The sequence below is a fragment of the Phoenix dactylifera genome, chromosome 18 (assembly GCF_009389715.1).
Source record: "Phoenix dactylifera cultivar Barhee BC4 chromosome 18, palm_55x_up_171113_PBpolish2nd_filt_p, whole genome shotgun sequence".
Lineage (NCBI taxonomy): Eukaryota > Viridiplantae > Streptophyta > Magnoliopsida > Arecales > Arecaceae > Phoenix > Phoenix dactylifera.
In genome coordinates, this window is record NC_052409.1 from 2,703,327 (window position 1) to 2,723,107 (window position 19,781).

Consider the following 19,781-nt stretch of genomic DNA (forward strand, 5'->3'; position numbering starts at 1 on the left):
TAAGAAACAAGATTAAAAAAAAAAAAACTGACCGTTTAACTTAGTCACGCAAGTTTCTTTTATTTCTTTTGCATAGCTCCTATATTTCGCACTGGATCACCGCGGTGGAGCGGACACCCGGCGGTGACGTAATGTTCCACCAGAACTGAAGCCCCTCCACCGCCATTCCCATCATCTCGTATCCTCACCGTGCATCCTGTCGACCCTATAATCGTACCCTCCATTGCTCGCCGCTCCAACGGCTCCTATTGTTCCGGCGGCGCCACACACGAGATCTAAAATATTCGCCGACGTGGCAAACCTGTCCATCAGCGACCATTGAACAGATGGACCATCACCCTCCCCTGTGCCGATCTGCGTCCATTACTCCTCGTAAGAGTCTAGAATACAGATGATTAAATGTCCAAACGACAATTGCGATATTATATCAAGTATGTGATGGCAGTTCCGTCATCGTGTTTTGTCCTCCGTGGCGAGGCCTCTCTGCCCTCCTTGGCGGAGCGAGAGGTACAACAACCGAGGGGAAACCCAGCAGGATCTCTCCGCGCTCCCCCAAATCCCTCGGTCTCGCGCCTCGAGCCCTCGAATCCCTCTTCGATCCCGCCGAAAGGATCCCGAATTATCGCTTCGTTATCCTCGAAACCCTCCCTTCGAAGTCCCCTCGCATTCGCCGCCGCGGTTCCGGCGAGTCCCGCCGCCTCCCGCCGCCGGAGTGGCGACCCGGAGCCGATTCGGGTTTGACCTTGTAGTCTGATCCAGGGTTTATTGGGAGGAATGACGGCACCGGAGAGCCAAGCTCCCAGGATGGAGACCTTCGATGCATATTTTAGGAGGGCCGATTTGGATAAGGATGGGAGGATCAGCGGGCCGGAGGCGGTGGCGTTCTTTCAGGGATCCAATTTGCCCAAACACGTGTTGGCTCAGGTACTCTTTTGTAATTGAATAGAGGATCGGGATTATCTTGGGTTTGGTGATCAGGCTTTGTCTTGAAATCTTTGTTGTTTGATTATAGTTCCTCTTTTGTGAAATTTTGGGCGAGTTCTGATTGATCTTGTCATGTTTCTTGATTGCTTGAAGTTCATATCGCCATAATTTTAGTCATAATGTAGACGAGAATTTATGTTATTTGAGTTAGGGATATGTGTATTGTAGATTGGCTTCGCTAGTTGTTTGGATTTCATTCTGGCATTGAAATACTTGTATTTTAAACTTCATTCCAACTATCCGTAAGAATACAACGAGAGAGAGTTAAGCATATAAAGCAAATTTGGTTCTAGTTGGATTTATGTCATATTGGGTTCAAGATCTAGCTAAAATGGACGGAAATGCTGATTATGTGAAACATAAATGGTGACTCTGACAAAATATAATTTCTAAACTGCCATTATGAAACATAAGCGACCAGCATTTCAGTAACAATGCCATTATACTAGAGGCCAGAAGGACATTTTTTTGGTCACTCACCAATATATTCAGCACAAGGGGAACTACTTAACTGCAATTATTTAGATCTTGATCCAAGTACAATTGCAGCAGCCAGAGCATGGCTGGGAGCTGTGGATTTCTTTTTTTATTCTCTTCTGAAGGACTTTATTTCTTTTGGTAGTGCATTACATCTTTCTTATAGTTGTGGAGGAAATTAAAATTATACCACTGGTCTGCTAAAAGGAAAAAATGTCACACATATTTAAGTGCTATTTGGAGACATTTTAATTTCTCACTTTTTTGGGAAATAAATTATGAGGAATCAACAGGGATGAAAATGTCTGGCAATCCCCTCTTCTCTCTGTCCCCACCATTTCCTGTAATTTTTAGTAGTTAGAAGTTTTTACTTCTCTCTCTCTCTCTCTCTCTCTCTCTCTCTCCATCTTATGTGAATCAAAGGAGACAGCCTCCACTTTGAGGGATTTTTAGAGAAATAAAAACATAAAAATGCCAAAATTAGCAAAGGGGCCTTAAATTATTGTGTTTGCGCTTTTGTCTTTTAGTGACTTGGATCTATATGCACCCCATCTAACTAGAGGCTGATCATGATGTTTTCATACTCGAGTTTATCAAGAACAAGAAACAAGTGACATGATTATTACAATTTTATTGAGCACTCTACTATCAACTTGGCTAAGATTTTAAGAACCGCCAAAATAAGATAGTTTGAGTGGTACCATACTATTCCAGTATAAAATCGGCACTGGTACATAATATGTCAGTATGGGATCTAGTCCTGTATCGTGTGCTAGTATTCTGTACCATACCAATGTTACAAAAACTGGAGTACCTGGTATCATACCATTTTCAAAAAACTAGTATGCCCTTCTGTACAACCTTGATCTTGACCTTATCTTGCTCAAGAATTTCATTAGTTTGAACTTGGGGTGATGAGATCCATTTATATCCAAACAATTACTTTTGATTTTTGTTCTTAAGAGTTATTACCTCTATTATCTTTCACAAGCTTGTGAATTTGAAATGATGCAACATCATTATACATACGACTTATAATATAGGGAATGATGAAGTTATATGTCAGTGGTTACCACCAAAATATCAGTGTCACATGCTGGTGTTGTGTTGCATGCATAGCATATACACACTGGCATGTAGTTGTGCCACATGCTTGCTTGTACTGATTGGCAGGACTGGCACTTTGTTCCTTGGTTACCATTTGTGAGATTGTGAGATGTGACCTATTTGATGCTGTTTACGTCATAAGATAGTCATTTAGAGGGTCATTTGAAAGTCATAGTGTTGTTAGAAGTCATCAAAGGGTCATGAGTCATGTAAAGTTCTTTTTAAGTGGTTAGAGGGTCATTGAAAAGGTAGTCTTTTGCTTTCTTATTCAATAGATATGGGTTAAAGCATAGTGGAAGATAGTGTATAGTTATGTAACCAACCACCTTTTCACTTCCTTAATCTTATTGACTACTTTACCCTCCAATTATTGTATCCCTTACCCTTCATCCTCTACTCCCCTCTCCCCTCTTTGTCTACTTATGTCTCTAAATTCCTCTTTCCTTTTGCTCTCTTTAGATGGAAATTCAACTTTAAGTTCTCTTTTATCATCACTACATATTTGTGTTGGTGAACTCAAATTTGTGAAATAGTAGCGATTTTTATTGGATGTGTCCACCCTTGGATGCATAAATTTGTTAATTACAAGTAATCTTTAACATTTATCATTCTTTCCAAGCCCATTCCCTTTCACCTGACATTTACACCACACATCACCTCTTTGTCCATTAAAATTCTCTAGTTTGTAACTCCAAAACAATAATATCAAAATCTGAATATTCACACTTTACTATTTTGGCTAAACTGTTTATTTGGGTTTAATGAGATCCCACTTGGGACAGCCTTATTGTGGATTTATTATTAGATCACCAAATTTGTTTCTAGAAAGGCAATTATTTGAAAACATATCAATTTTGGTCAATAATTTTGATATATAAAAATCGTGGAGTGCATGTGTTGCGGCCGATGTCTACTGAATCGGTACCAAATACCAGGTGTTGTATCGGTTGGTGATCAGTACAGTATGGTATAGGGTCGGTATCATATCGGCATATGGTACAGTGTGACATGTTGGTCATTTGATCAGTATACCATTTTTTTATTTTTTATTTTTTTGATCTTTTCTTTTTTTAGTTATTATTTTAATAATTACGGTTGTTTAATTTAGGATTTTGATGTTATTTGATGCCATTTTTGTCATCAAATGGACTTGAAGTACTATTAAAATATATATAATATGATAAATGAATTTAAAGTACAAAATATGTATCGATATTTAAAATTTTATGGAGTGTCTATGTTCCTCAGACATCGAGATTGTGGTCATTGTTCGTGCCTGGGATTATATCAAGTTTCTCAATATTTCTGCATCCCATATCCCGCGCTTGCTTGATAGCTACCTTGATACCTATCCTTTATCCGATACTAGACTGGCAATTCGTAGATATCACAGCAGCGAAATCTAACTTATAAGCTACTTGAGGTTGTAGAGAGTAGGACCCACTTGAATATGATGCTTCAAATGAAGGATATCTATATGGGTCATAGCTTGGCTATATGGAATAGGATCTGGTGTACAACTTGGATACAAAAATTTCAAATAACTCTACTTTACGTACAAGGTCATCTGCAGCAGTAATGCCATGCCCCAAACGATTTTGAGAGGCTCGTCTTTTATATGCAATTGTATCCTCACGGGCTTTACCAAGTTTTGCACCGTGTTCCTCACGGGCTTTAAACCACTATAACCCTTCACTTTTATTTTCTTACTTTTCATGACTACTGCTGTTCATACAAAGAATATCGTATCTGCAGAGATCTGAGTTAGTTTCACCCAGCTCACATGAGAGAATTGCTGGCAGCTGTGATTATCAGGTTAGCCTATATCTGATGAAAATCCATTTTTGGTCTTTGATGAGAATCATCTAATCTTCCCAGCCTACACCAAGAATCTCCAGCATCTCTACATTGACTGCATGTCATAAATTTGCAGGAGCAAGAAGGTATTCCGTATTTTTTGGTATATAGTTTTTGTGCAGATCGTCATTTAAAACATAATGCGTACTGGAAGGAAAATGCACATCTTTGTGTATATTGACAGCATGATGTATCTGACTACAGCATGCATGTATTGCTAGTCCTTGAACCTTGTCCATAATAATTTTTTTTTGTGGAATTCTATGGTATGTTTTTTTTTAATGATCTAATTATAGACATATGATTTTAAATTTTAGTAAAATTGGTATACTTGTCATCTGGCCTAGCTTTTTGCTTAGAGTGAAATGTATGTACTTGGAGCTTAGGTTCACTGTCAACTTCCAAGAAAAGTCCCATTTTATGTGTAGCAAGATGACTTTCACTGTCATTGCTCGCGAGTAGAGTCTTGATGTATTGTTTACTGGTTCTGTTCTGGCCAATATCATTCTGGTCATTTGCAGATTTGGAATCATGCTGATCAGAATCACACTGGTTACCTTGGGCGCCAAGAATTCTACAATGCCCTGAGACTTGTGACAGTGGCACAGAGTGGCCGAGAACTAACTCCAGATCTAGTCAGGGCTGCCTTATTTGGTCCAGCTGCTGCTAAAATTCCTGCACCACAGATAAATCCCCCATCCATTCCTACGGCTCAGATGAACTCTCTTGCCACACCTACACCTTCCACTCAGATGGGTGTTACGAGCCCAACTCAAAACCCTGGCATTGCCGGACAACAGGCACTTCCAAATGCAACCGTTAACCAGCAATTCTTTTCAGCAGGCAAACAAATTGTCGGGCCACCTCAAGCCTCATCTCCTGCTGCTTCACTTCCACTGCAGGGAGTTGGTCAACGACCACCTGGGGCTGCTAGCATGGGAGGTCCCCATCTTCCAAGTTCAAATACTCCAAATCTATCAGCTGATTGGCTTGGTAGTAGGACAAGTGGAGCTTCAGTAGGGGGAACTTCACAAGGTACTATAAGAGGTGCTACTCCCTCAGCAAACCAAGATGGATTTGGGGCACAACAATGGGGACCAACTCCTGCGGTAACTCCTAGACCACAAACACCATCTGCACCATCCTCGGCAGTTCCACCAAAATCACCTGCTGCAGCTTCAGTTGCTGCGAATTCAAAAACCTCAGTTATATCAGGAAATGGCTTTTCTTCTGATTCGTCTTTAGGAGGAGATATATTTTCTGCCACTCCCCTGGCAAAGCAAGACACATCTTTACCGGCCTTCTCGACAACTAATGTGTCTAGCTTGTCCAGTGTTGGCGCAGCTATTTCTGGGTCTCAAAGTTCCATTAAGCCAGGGCAGGTAGATTCATTGGAAAACACACCATCACTTCCTCTTGGTGGTAGTCAGTTGCAACGAACTCAGTCACTGGTCAAGCAAAACCAACTAGGTGCGATACAGAGCACTCCAGCATTAACCATTCCTAATATTCCAGTTGGAGCTGTTGGTCCTGCTTCCAGTCAGTCCCAGCCACCATGGCCAAAGATTTCACAATCTGATGTTCAAAGATACAGTGGAATATTTGTGCAGGTAGATAAGGATAGAGATGGGAAAATCACTGGTCAAGAGGCACGCAGTCTGTTCCTGAGTTGGAAACTACCTAGAGGTGGATAATTTTCAACTGCTAAATGTTGCTTTGGATATTTGTTTTTCCTAATTTAGTGCAATTAAATAATGTGATGTGCAACTTTTATTTCTTTTTGAAATATTTAAAAAAGGGTTTTGACTTGCTTGGATACATTAATGTGTTCATAAAATTTGGAAATTAAATGCTAATGTTCCTTCAACTTCCTGTTTGGTCTTTTCTTTGTTGCCTTTTCTATTTATTCTGCCTCTTTAATCTTGCAGTACTTAATCTAATTAACAAGTCGGTTGTAGCATGCCCCTATTTTTTTCCCTGCATTATACATCTAGAAGAAATAGATTGCTTAAGGTTGTTATTGTTGTATTTCATTTGCCCATTTTGGTAATGCTGTTTTTGTTCTGCATTTTCCAGATGTCTTAAAGCAGGTGTGGGATTTATCTGACCAGGATAATGATAGCATGCTTTCGCTTAGGGAGTTCTGTACGGCCTTATATTTAATGGAGAGATACCGAGAAGGGTGCAGTCTTCCTGCTGTGCTTCCAAATAGCCTTAGGTTTGATGAAACATTTTCCCTTACTACTGTTCAACCTTCAACAGCTCAACCTTCAACTGCATATGGTGGTCCACTCTGGCAGCCAAGGCCTGGTATTTCTTGAACACAATCTATGAGTCCATAGTTCTGTTTTCTGCAACTTCTGTAGTTCCAGTTTGTTGTTCCTTTCTCTTGTCTTATAATTTCAATATTTGGTGATGTGGATTTTCCAATATCTATGGCTCAGGATTATCACCTCAAGGGGTCCCTGTATCACGGCCTGTAATACATATTACTTCAGCGAAGCAACCTGTGCAAACTCTGACCCCTTCTCAGACTGATGTCACGGTGCAGCCAGCAGAACAGAAATCAAGGGTCACAGTATTGGAGAAGCATCTGGTTGACCAACTAAGCAGTGAGGAACAGAGTGCACTGAACTCAAAGTTCCAGGATGCTACAGATGCATACAAAAAGGTATCTTTTCTCCACCCATGCTTTTTTTTTTTTGTTTTGAAAGTGCTCTCGTGAAATCCTGAAATAAATATCCCTTGTCAATTCTTTCACCATTGCATTATCTCATATTCTTTGTTGATGACTTAGTCGATTGTTGAATGATCAAGACCTAGCTTTTGTACTATGATTTCTATTTTCTATGAAGGATGAAGGATGGTCATTGCTATGTATAACTTGGCATTTTCTAATCTCAAAACCTAGTTGATCTTTCTCATGTATATCTCCTATGCTACTTTTTTTCCTCAAATTTTTAATTTTGTTTTGTAGTGAAAATATTAATTTATATCTAACATCATTGCCATTTTCTTTTCCTTTGTTGTCTGTGAACTCTTTGTTTTTCTTGTTAAAAATTCCTAGATTTAATATTTCTTCTTGTTTGTGGATTCATCAGTGTATTGCTTCTGGTAGTTTATTATTGCTTAGCTCATAAATCTGTGGCTAGTTGTGTCATATTGTGTTCACCCTCATTTTGTTTTTACCTTGCTTAGCAATGCAAATTATGCCACATTATTTTCTAATGCAAAAATGTTATTTTTTCTAGCTCTATGTTGGATTAGATATACTCCCTTTTGTTTTTTTCCTAAAACTAACACCTAGTTCCGATTCCTCCTAAATGGACCAGTGGACACCCAAGAGAAACTGTACAGCAAGGACAAAAGGGAAGCTATGTTATTTTTCTTTCTATCTATATTAATCAGGGCCTTACTCCTAACAACTAGCAACAGTGGGAGTTGCGACTGACATTCAACAATTGATACATAAACCACCCTTAACTCTTTGTCCCACCACACAGAAATTCTGCATTGCATAAATACATGATCGTGCGTTTATCCACCTTGTCAAACCACAAGTGTTCTGTCGAGAAAGCCAGAGCATTTCTAGAGGTTGTAACATGTGATGATTTTGGTTAAGTTACAACTATATAAGAATGTTAAATTTTTGAACAGATCTTGTTTTTGGTTAATTTCTATACTCTGCATCAGAGGCCACTGGAAGGTGATGTGTTTCCAAGAAGTCTTCATTGTCCTCCCATCTTGAACATCATCTTACTTCAAAGTTGGTAATTGTGATGGATGTAATCTCCAATTTTCTTAATCTTTTACCCCTAAGATATGATTGAAATTGAGACACCATAACACTGCATTCCTTGTCTCTAGAATTTTCAGTCACACAACACCCTTGTAGAGGATTTGTTAAAAGTCTAGGAAACATAAATTTTGATGGCCTAAGGCCCCACCACCAAACTCTTTTTAATCTCTCTCTGCCCTTATTTTAAATTTCTCCAAACTTTTTGAAACACCTGTCCCCAAACAAAGGAGACTATCCTAAAGAACCTATGACTGCATGCCACCTTTCCATTCTCTTCCTATAAGATCTGCTCATCATAATTATGATCCCAATCTCATAAACCATTCTCCTAGCAAAGCTTCCTCACCCACAAATTTCCTTCTCTTTTAATCAACAAACCATTTCCCAATAATTAATGGTTTTATATGGTATAGTGTAAATTTTATGGATATTACACTAAGGCCCCCTACCTGTACCATGTTTGTATAGTGTTGGTATGCTTAGTATAGGGGTTGTTTTGGCATACCAAGACTCGGCACATCCTCATACTGATTCTCTATTCGTTATTGATATGGTACGATATATGCCTTATATGGAGCGATGCACACTGGTACAATGAATTTTATTAATTAACTAAATTAGTTAGAATTTTATGATAGAAATCATGAAGCTACTGAATTTTACTGATCTAGTTTTAAATAGATTTCCAGTGGAGGCCATTTACAATTCAATTATTATTTGTGATTTGTGTACAGTGATTCCTAGTAACAGCTGGCCACTTATCAATACTTGATTGAGTTCTTCAATATGATCACATGCTTTCTCACTGTCCTTATCTTTGCTGAGTTTACTATTTTCATTGGATTCTTGTCCATGGAACTTGTTATACACTACCTGTTTTGGATGAAAGGTTCAAGAATTGGAAAAGGAGATACTAGATTCTAAAGAGAAGATCGAGTTTTACCGTGCCAAGATGCAAGAACTTGTAAGTGTCTTCTTCTTAATGCTTAAATGACAGGAATGATTTTTTTTTTTTTTGGCTTCTTTTTATTTAATGAACTCAAATAGCTAGTTCGTTTGGTACATATCTAGTTTATATGCTAACTTCTGAGGCCATCTAACTGTAGTGGTTGTATTTTAGTGGTTCTGGTTCAACAAAATAGGCAATTTTTATATTTGCTCCCATCTTCTCTTTGTTAGTATTTTTGGATAATGGCGATAAAGATATGGAATATTGTATAATTATAGACATACTTTTTGATGCTGATAACTTATCCCTTGTCTAGACTACATCAACTATCAGTATTGGTGTTCAATGTGATTTTTATATTACCAACTCCTTGTAATTAAAATTGGGGCGATTAATATACGTATTTTGTAGAGAGTTTGTCTGTGAGGGGTAAATCAGTATTTATCAATGCCAAGAAGTTTTTGTAGATTGAAATTTTTGGACGTCCATGGTTTAGATGGAGAGTGGTGTATAGTTGCATGAAGTGGGTTTGTATTTGGGTGCTGGAGTGGAAAAATATGGTCCAAGAAATGATAGGAAGCAGAAACATTTAGTTATTCAATATCTTTTCAAATACTGCAAGTTTATATATTCAAATGAGAATAAATCTAAGGCGGCTAAAATTGTCTAGTTAATGGTGGTCAAGTACATCATGATAGCAAGAATGATGAGCAGTGTTACCCGGAGACTTGTGTCCAACTCCAAAAATCCATCTCGGATATGCATTCAAGTTGGAAATATATCGGATACTGGGATACTTATAAAGTGTTTTGATAGTCACTTTTAAAAACTGGGAGAGAGTTTAACTCTTCCTACAATGAGTGAGTTGAACTTTTCCGGCAGTGAGTTTGATCCTCTAATTTGATATTGATAGTGATTAGTTGTTCTTTTTAAAGATCTGTTAAGGATATATGTATTGAAACAACTTTTCAAAATATTGCTATGCTAATATCCTTTAATTTAATTAGAGAGTTTAAATAAGAAATATGCATATGTGAAAAATCTTAATAAAGGTTTGCCATACCAATCCATATCATCTTGTACTGACAATATCGTATCGTACCTGTAAGGTACTAGCGTCGTATTGAGGTTTGGTTTAGTATCTGAGCCGAACCAGTCCGAATTAAGCGGAAGTACCCTGTACTGTCCAGTACTGACCTATACCACCGGGTTTTAGGCGGTACCTTAGCTAGGAGTGAGAAAAGTGTTGAGAGCCCGTCTCAATACATCATGCATACAGTTACCAAACTGGGACGGTTCTCGATAGCAGTTTTGTGGACCTTGATCTTAACAAACAACATCTTTTTAACATTTTTTTAACAATAAACAGATAATAATTAAAAGTTAATGTATAATTTAGTTAAATTTATATGTTATTCTATGTATCCTCATATATCTCTCTTTTTCCCTCTTGTCAACTTAGACACTTGGACACATGTCTGAACCCGATACTCGTATTTGTATCCATGCAACATTGATGATTAGTATGAGCACATAAAAGCTTGGAACTCTTCGAAAGTAGGAGTTGGAGCATGTAAGCATGTTTCACACTTATAAAATAGAAAACATGTTGCTAAAATTTGGTGAACTTTTGTGGTGTGGCCCGTGTGGGCTTGCTTAATTTAATATTGCTAGATTATATTATCGATCATCAGCTAGTAATTTCTGGTGGTTGGCTGTAGGCTGTATGTGCATATTTGTGCCCACACCCTGAGTCGGGTCAGTTGGTTTAATGATTCAGATCAGTATTGCCACACCTGGACATACTATTAGAGATTCATACGTTAACTAGATATTTAATTAAAATGTTACTAAATTATATGATGTGCTTTATAGTGATCTGTAAGTATAACCTTCCTTCTATTTTCACATTTTCTTCATCGTATGGTAATACTTAATTGTTTTGTATATTAGGTTCTTTACAAAAGTAGGTGTGACAACAGGCTGAACGAGATCACTGAGAGGGCTTCTGCTGATAAACGTGAGGTACCATGCTCTCAAAATTTTGATATGGTACTGCTTTCTATGGAGTTTTTTAAGAAATGTGGCATAATATGCTGTTTGTTGCTGTTTTCTTTAGTGTTTTTACTGGTGTCTGACATATAGCAAGAGAAAAGATAAGAACAATTATTTTGGGTGCAAAATGATGTTTTCAATGCCTATGGCTCATTACGTATTGCATTAATCATGTGGATCTCAAAACATTACCTTTCATTATTTTGTTATATTTGCAGTATTAGAAAACTTCTTTCATTAATTCTATAAAAAAAGGTATCGTTACCTAACCTGAACTTAAGAGCATTTACGCTTATGATATTAAAAGTTCAAGATGACAGGGTTCCAGTACTTTAATTCAGTTTTCTTTCGAGAATAAGAGGTTTTACGATTATTTCCATCTTTCGTACAATTTGGGCGTGTTACCTCTTGAATACTTTGGTGCAAACATTATATACCTTTATCAGTGCATCAACCTGCTGATATAGCATGACTAGTTTGAAGACATTGACAGTGAGAATTGTTGGTATGCTGCTAACTAGATGAATTATTCTTTGTAAACCTTGCATTGATCTTTGTATGAGTATTTACTTCCATTTGGTAGTGCCATGTTGTTTCTCAAATGTCTTTTGTTGTTTAAGGATGTAATGGATACAAAAATTACATTTTATATGCTTACATACGAGCTATTTACAGCAATAATTGTAAATATCATTTTTAACTCTATCCTAATCACAAAAAAATGCTGCCGCATGAATTCTTTCAGTTTGAATCTTTGTCTAAGAAATATGAACAAAAGTGCAAGCAAGTTGGAGATGTGGCGTCAAAACTTACAATTGAGGAGGCTACGTTTCGTGATATTCAGGTATATTTGTGCCTTGACCTAGAAAAAGTCTTGAAAGAGCAATCAATTCGAAGTCCTAAATTTTTTTATAGTGCTTTCTGGAGCCATTTTTCTTGTTGTCTGTTAGTTTGAGTATATCCTGTTTCATTTGTAGGAAAGAAAACTGGAATTGTATAATGCAATAGTCAAAATGGAACAAGGTGGAAGTGCTGATGGTGTACTTCAGGTAGAACGTTGTTGTGCTGTTTTTGTTGTTCCCATAATTGGGCAGTTTGACTCAACTTCTATTTTGCCTCTCCAGGTTCGAGCTGATCAGATACAATCTGATCTTGAGCAGCTTGTGAAAGCTTTGAATGAACAATGCAAACGATTTGGATTACGTGCCAAACCAACTTCATTGGTTGAGCTTCCTTTTGGTAACTATACTTTATGCTGTCCCATTTCTTTGGTAGTAGTATTATTTGGTATTTCTTCTTGTGTAAAATATAATGAATGAGTAAAGGGCCTGCATGTTTCAGCTGGGACTTCTTATTAATATGCTATATTATTCAGTGTCAACAGCTATTCATTCTCACTTCACATGACTGGTTATTACTTAAAATATCAATATGCATTGTATGTCTTGCTTGTTTTGGCTTGTTTACATTTGAATGTACCTTGACTATTATCTCATCAAATATTTCTAATTTTTAGCCATATATAATATATACTTTACCTGGTTTCTTTTTGTTCATTTTACTTTTCTTTTTCCTTTAAGGTTGGCAGCCTGGCATACAAGAAGGGACTGCTGATTGGGATGAAGACTGGGACAAATTTGAAGATGATGGTATGCTTCGGGGCACTTCATATTTTAACAAACATATTAGTTTTTTTTCATGAGACCTGAATAAGTAATAAAATTTTGAAAATATGATTCCTATACTAACAGATTCTGCAAGGAATTGTCTTTTTATTTTTTCTAAGCTGAGTATAATGGTATTTAACCTTCTGCCCCATGTTTAAAGATGTCTGGAAAATAATTACAACTTTCTTAGATAGGATCTTTGTTACATGGGTTTGGTTACGGGAGTTGGGTAGTGTGTGTCTAGGAGTTGGACTTATCCTCAAATTTTGGGATTTGGGGACCTGGCTTCAAAGGATCCAAAAGTTGGATGCAGGTACATGGACATTTTCTATTATTGTCGATAGACAATTTACCCCCAAATAGTTGGGGAAAGGTTAGATGGCTATGGTTTTGTAATTTGCAATTTACCTTGTACAGTTAGCGGCTAACACTTAATCTTTGCACATAATTAGGCCTTTTTTTTGTACCCAACCAACCTTTTTGATTATTGTTTGATATACTTTTATGCACAAACAGGGAGCAAAATGAAATTATCACTAAGTAAAGATCTAAAAATAAAAAAACTTAGTCAATAGGGGCTGAATGTAAATACCAATCATTCAAGGACTATGGATTAATCTTTTCCTTTAAAAGCGCACTTGTAGTGAATGTGCTAATCCCTAATAAAACCCCCTCAGCTTACTTCTTTTCCTTGACACCTTCTCCATCTTCTTCTATTATGCCGCTGCCCTAGATTTGTCCTCTGTCCTTCTGACCATGCCTGCAAAATCTGCGAGAAACAGCACACCTCTGGCCTTGCTCCTCCTAGTTTTTTTTTTCTCTGTCCTCTCTTCTTCTGTATCTGCACTAGACCTCTGTTGCTGGAGTGACGCCTCTGACCACTAAACTGGTATGTTGGACCTGTATCCCATACATGTGTCGTGTCGTGTTGACATGGATATTTTGGTGCAGACAAAAGAGTCAAGGTATCACAGGATGGGACCATCATATGTCAATCATGCTAGAATATTGAACCCAATGTATTGTGATGTCGGTTAAAATTTTAGCATTAGTGGCAGGTATGGAAATGCTAATCAGAAGACAACATGACAGGACAACAATACTAGTTGTATCTGCTATGATTTTTTGTAAAGTGAGCCAACTGAATTTAACACTGGCTTCTAATTGAATTATGATAATATCATCTCAATTTAATATGCGCATTATAATGCCACAGTTTTCTCATTCCAGATGTATTTGCATGTAAATTTTCACATTTGAATTTAGTGATCTCAAACTTGGGTCTACTTCTGTTACCTGAACAGACAATTGGGTTACTGCTGTATCTCTTCTGGGTTTTGTTGGAAACTGAGTAACTTCATGCAGTAAACCTTTCCCAAGTGTTTTCCCTCTCCTTATGCTACTGCCTGCCAGGGTAAACTCATAAATCATGCATTTACTGATCCCAACATGTTATCTTATCTTTCAGTTACTAATTGAGATTCCTTGTGTGAAGTTTAGGGTTGGAGAGAGGAGAAGAGAAAGATGTAGGAGAAAATGTGACAGTGAAAATCTGTAATTTTACCTCCCATATATAGCGATGATAACAAATCCTCTAGAAAGATGCAAGATTAATATAACCCTGTTATTTGGATATATTCTGAACCAATACATATAATGCTCATCATGGAGGCGAATTTATATCATATAAAATGAATAAATTGAACCCAGTTTTGAGTTGAGGACTTAGTAAACAAATCAGCAAGATGGTATTCAGATCGCATGTAAGGAGCAGAAATTAGGCCACATGTTACTTCACAAACAAAAGGGCTGATGTGCTTGGTATGCTCATGAAAGGATGGGGTTGGAGTCAACATCACATGCAGCTTCTTCGTCACAGAAGAGCTTTAAAGGTTTAATGACATTAAGGCCATTCTATTGAAGAAGATATCTTTACTATGTTAACTCTCAAATAGTGTGTGCCATGTTCTTGTATTTTGAATCAGCACTCAAATAAGCAACCACAATTTGATTCTTACTCCATGTGATAATATTACCTTCTAGGAAAGTATAGTATCCTATATTTATCCCTATCTGATGGAGAACCAGTGCAACCAGCATTAGTATATTCTTCAACCTGCAGATGGCCATGAGACTAACCTGGAGCTCCTTTGAAATATTTTACAATATGCATCTCAACATCCTAGTGAGGTACACAAGGAGCCTCCACGAATTGACTAATCACATTTGCAACAAAGAAGATATGTGGTCTAGTGATTGTAAGAATATCAGTTTGCCAACCAACTGCCAATATCTACTTGCATCAGGAAGTATCTTCCCTTGATCTGTTGATCAGCCACTAACTTAATATTAGGATCCAAAGGAGTATCTAATGGTTTTGTACACAATGATCCATCTTTTCAAGTAAATCCAGCACATTTCTTGAAGTTAGGTTGATTCAACTTTTGATCAAACAGAAGAAGATGGTGGGTCCATAACTCACAAGTCCTAGGATCAGAACGTGGCTCTATTACCATGTTAACTAACCACTTGTCCTCAAAATTTTAAGCTGGTAGGGATTGGTCGACAATGTATATTAGGCTTAACATCTTCCCCTCATGCCCGGGAGGGATAAAAAAGAAAGACACAATATGAGACAACTTGGTTAATTAAATAAATAACTGACATAGAGGGGATTTGAACTCATTGGTCATGATGTTCAACAACCTGAGCTCTGATGCCATGTAAGTTTTAGAGTTACAGGGAAGAGAGAAGAGAAAAAGGTAGGTAAAACATGAGAGGGAAAATCTGTTGACTTCCCCTTGATTTATGCATAATTGCAACTAAAAATTTTAGACAAAAGATAAAGGACTAATATACTGCTTCTGTTTGTCTCCAAACACATACATATTAGACCTTGCATTTGTCATACAAAGAATCCTGGTTGATCGCCTCTAAATTCTTCCATTAGCTTTTTCTTTGTTTCATTCATTTAGCTTTTCCTTTGTTCCATTTATTTTCCTCAGTCCATTCTTTGACCTGTCACCTTGCTATTCAGTTTTATTGTGTTTATAAATTTGCAGTCTATAAAGAAGTTTATAAATCTCAGTATGGTGAGTAAACTAAAGGATCAAATTTATTCTGTTTTGGAGGTCTCTGTCTAAGAATAATACATGATTACCAGCATGGTGGTTCCGTTGTCAAATGTATGAGGTTTCTTTCCAAATGTTGGAAGTAGCGAGGATGTTTAAATCCTGTTATTTCTCTTTGTTTTACCAATGCTTAACCTTGTCATGGTGGTAACTTTTCATTTTTTACTTGTCTAGTGTTGATTTAGTTATCTGCTTTTTGATGCTGATGTATAAAAATCAACTGTCTCTTTCACATTATGTTACTCTAATAATTTATGTGATGGTTATGGTGCATATATAATACATAGAGAGTCCATAGAATGACATGTTATTTCCCTGGTGATGCATTGAGCATTTACTTCTCTAGATATTTTATCTAGTCAAGATTTTATTTTGTTGCCTTTTTTGATTGAAAAAATCTATCTGTTGCCACTCTTTTCCCTGCTCCAATATGGCACCCGAAGATTGGCCCAACCCCCACATAACCCCACCTACATTGTATGTTGAACCAATCTTTGACTGCCACATAGGCCAGGCAACCAAGTGGTGAATGGACTGGGGATCACTGGCAATATTCTTGAAAAAGGGAAATAACATCTTCCTTTCAATTTCAATTTTTCGAAAATCTTGACAAACATCTCTTTTCTATCAAGAGTGGTATCTCCTGTCTGGAGAACTTGCTAAATTCCTTTGTCCAAGCTTTATTAGGTCACCTACTAGTGAAAGACCATGCAAATTTACATTATTGGCATAGCTTTTCACCAGAAATTTCTATTTATTGGCTAGTCATTTTTCTTTTATTGTCCAATGCTTGCATCCCTGTAGACCCTATTTCCTTTTGTTTTTAAATCAGATGTATAACTCATAACATTGTTTAATTAATACTTATCATTTCTTTGATTGATAATCATGAGTTCCTATTGGTGAATCTTATTGCACATCCTATTTTTCTTTCAGGGTTTCAAGTTATAAAAGAGCTTACTGTTGAAGTGGAAAATGTTGTTGCCCTTGCAAAACCCAAGCCTCCAACAGTTCACAAAGAAAAAACCTCCAAGGATGAGGCATCTGCAGTTGTATCATCATCCAATGTTGATAACAAAATTGAGAAGCCTTCTACCCCTCCTGACAGGATGGCTGAGGGTGAACTGACCTATGCCCATAGTGAAGATGGATCAGAAAAAAGATCCCCTGGCAGTCCTGGAAGAAATGCTTTGGACAATCCCTCTGAAGAAAATCATCTGACACGGTCTGGAGTACATGACATCTCACCCCATGCTAGAGAAAGTAATAGGTATTTTGATCCCCTACCATTCTTTTAGCTGTGTTAATTCTTCAACGAGGCTGAGGTACCAAAGCAAGGCATGCATGGACACCCATATTGGTGCCTATATTTTCTGATGTCCCTCTTGGTAGTTTGGGAAGTCCAGGCAGGTTTGGATGTGCGACGGGCGCGAGCTAGGACTCTGAACCAGGGTTTGCTGAGGTTAGGTTATGTTTTTGAAATCAGGCTGGGCCTGGGCCCTCTAAGTAGTTATTTCAGGCAAGGCCCAAGGCCATCCTGTTGGCAGCCCTGGTAACATGTAAGAAAACATTCTAATAAGGAATAAAAAAGAAAGAAATCATAAGCAAATAAGTTGCTTCTCTCATGAAAATAATAGAGAAAATAATTAGCATGGTTTGCTTAGAACTTGTAGGAATGATGCTAGTCGGACTATTTCATATGCAACCACTTATATGTGCATTGCAAACTTGTCATTGCCTGATTTGCTTAAAACCATCTCATTAAGGGCCATTCTGATCTGTGATGCTTTTGTGGAAGGTCATGCAAGTCAGATGTGTGCGAGTCCTGACTCCTTTTCTATTTTTGTAGTGCCTTTACCTTCTTTTATGCCTACAACTTTGGTGATGTGCAGTATGACATAATATACGACTGAAAATATGCCTGTACAGTAGCTAACGTGTATATTTGTTGAACATTAAACAGTACTACCATTATGTCATATTTTCAAAAGTAATAATGTACATTTTTTGTTTCCGTTTCTTGTTTTACTGTTCTTGTGATTTCATACGATGGCTAGATCTAGAGAATCTTACTTTCTGCTATGTACTGCAGTGATCATGGTGCTGCTGAATCCTCTATGTCGGGAGACAGGTTTGGTGATGAGCCTTCATGGGGTCCAACTTTTGATCGTGGTGATGATGGTGACTCAATATGGAACTTTGATTCAAAGGTCAATCAATTTATTTTCAACAATGCTTTGTCAGTTGCCGTCTCTCAATGCAATGTGCACATGATGGCTTTGTTTGGTTTCTGATTTTGCAATCTCACGCGTTCAGGAGAGTGAAGACGATAAGGGCAGATACAACTTTGGATCTGATGACTTTGGTCTATATCCAATCAGGACAGACTCCCCAAGTGCAGCTAGCGTGTTTGGAAAAGAGAAGAAAAATCCATTATTTGATTCAGCTCCAAGCACACCTCTGTTCAGCTCTAGCTTCTCACCGAGGTTTAATGAAGGGCTAGACGACAACTCTTTCGACAGTTTTGCTCATTTTGATCCTTTCATAATGCAAGAAACTGGTGTTACACACAATCGGATTTTTGCAAGGTTTGATTCCATTCGTAGCACCACTGACTACAGTGGTGTTCCACAGAATCAGACCCTCGCAAGGTTTGATTCTATACGCAGTACGACTGAACATCCACAGCATCAGACCTATGCAAGGTTCGACTCCATTCGTAGCACCACTGACTACAGTGGGGGTTTCTCTTTTGACGACGCTGACCCCTTTGGCTCGGGACCATTCAAGACTTTAGAAAGTCATAGCCCAAGAACTGGAACTGATAATTGGAGTGCATTTTAATCAGTATTTCGTTACTGAGAAAGCCTCTTATGTGTGCCCTAGTGCTGGATTATCCATTCAGGAATGAGATCTTTTGTGTGCTCTAAACCTGTGAAGATTGTTTGGTTGTGTTTGGAGAACGTCTGTATTCTTTGTTATTATTATTTTTTGTCCTTTAAATCTCTGTTTGTGAGTGATGAGAGTAGAAAATTTTCCCTTTCTCCTGCTTCCATATCTCATTTGATGTGTCCTAAGGAACATTCTTTATGGCATGTGTTCCTTATTTGTCTTTTAAGCATTTCAAGCAGAACAGGTTGAGCTATTTTGTTCATTATTTTGTTTATGGCGTTGGATTCTTCCATTTCGTGGTAACCGGAGGGCAAGGAAAGATGATTTTGAATGCCATGCGGTAAACTGAACCACATCTCTTTTTTCTGCATCAGAGAAAAATTGTCTTTTTAAAGTAACATGCTTAGGTGTCTGCTTACCGTAGGCGGAGAGTAAGGATCCCTTTCGGTTTGTGTGGTTTGCTCATAGGCGGAGTCTATCTACCATGCTATTATCAAGTGTCCATGGGCCAGTCAGATTTAGGGGTGTGGCTTGGCCCACCTTGACCCGCAGACGTTGATTGCGGACTCTTATCCTACTCGGAGGACTCGGTGCGAGGGCTCGGGCTTGAGGAGAGGGGGATATGGGTTGCATACCTGGCCTACCACTGCTGGTTGGGCAGGTATGCCCAAGTTTTTGAGAGTGGTAGCTCTCATTCGAGGAAGGTGGCAGATAGAGCTCTACTGCATGTGGCTGAGTTTTTCGGCATTATTGAGGATTCACCTATTGGGTTACTGCTCTTGCAGCGACCAAAACTGTATTTGATTCTTGGGTGCCTCCATCCTCTGGTTTTTTCAAAGTGAAATTCGATGGCAGTGTCAGTA

The 19,781-nt window shown here is 37.9% G+C and overlaps 1 protein-coding gene across 2 annotated transcripts; it reads left to right on the forward strand.

Moving 5' to 3' along the window:
- Positions 1–450: 450 nt before the first annotated feature.
- Positions 451–19,180, forward strand: LOC103723289 (actin cytoskeleton-regulatory complex protein PAN1-like). 2 transcript variants are annotated; one of them, XM_026800281.2, is made up of 14 exons: positions 451–924; positions 4,324–4,383; positions 4,947–6,111; positions 6,502–6,735; positions 6,870–7,096; positions 9,114–9,188; positions 11,127–11,198; positions 11,974–12,072; positions 12,206–12,277; positions 12,353–12,467; positions 12,809–12,877; positions 16,963–17,296; positions 18,119–18,236; positions 18,343–19,180. In XM_026800281.2, exons 1-14 carry the CDS (start codon positions 775–777, stop codon positions 18,868–18,870), a joined length of 3,318 nt encoding a protein of 1,105 aa, XP_026656082.2. In that variant the 5' UTR covers positions 451–774; the 3' UTR covers positions 18,871–19,180. The 2 variants fall into 2 exon arrangements, with proteins under 2 accessions (XP_026656082.2, XP_008812401.2); XM_008814179.4 differs by lacking the exon at positions 4,324–4,383 and having other exon boundaries at positions 452–924.
- Positions 19,181–19,781: the final 601 nt, after the last annotated feature.

Excerpts from the sequence above, each read along its gene's own strand:
- LOC103723289 (XM_026800281.2), top strand. The coding sequence starts at position 775 with ATGACGGCACCGGAGAGCCAAGCTCCCAGGATGGAGACCTTCGATGCA. Across the intron at positions 6,736-6,869 it reads ACTCTGGCAGCCAAGGCCTG|GATTATCACCTCAAGGGGTC; the intron begins GTATTTCTTGAA and ends TCTATGGCTCAG. Across the intron at positions 7,097-9,113 it reads CTACAGATGCATACAAAAAG|GTTCAAGAATTGGAAAAGGA; the intron begins GTATCTTTTCTC and ends TTTGGATGAAAG.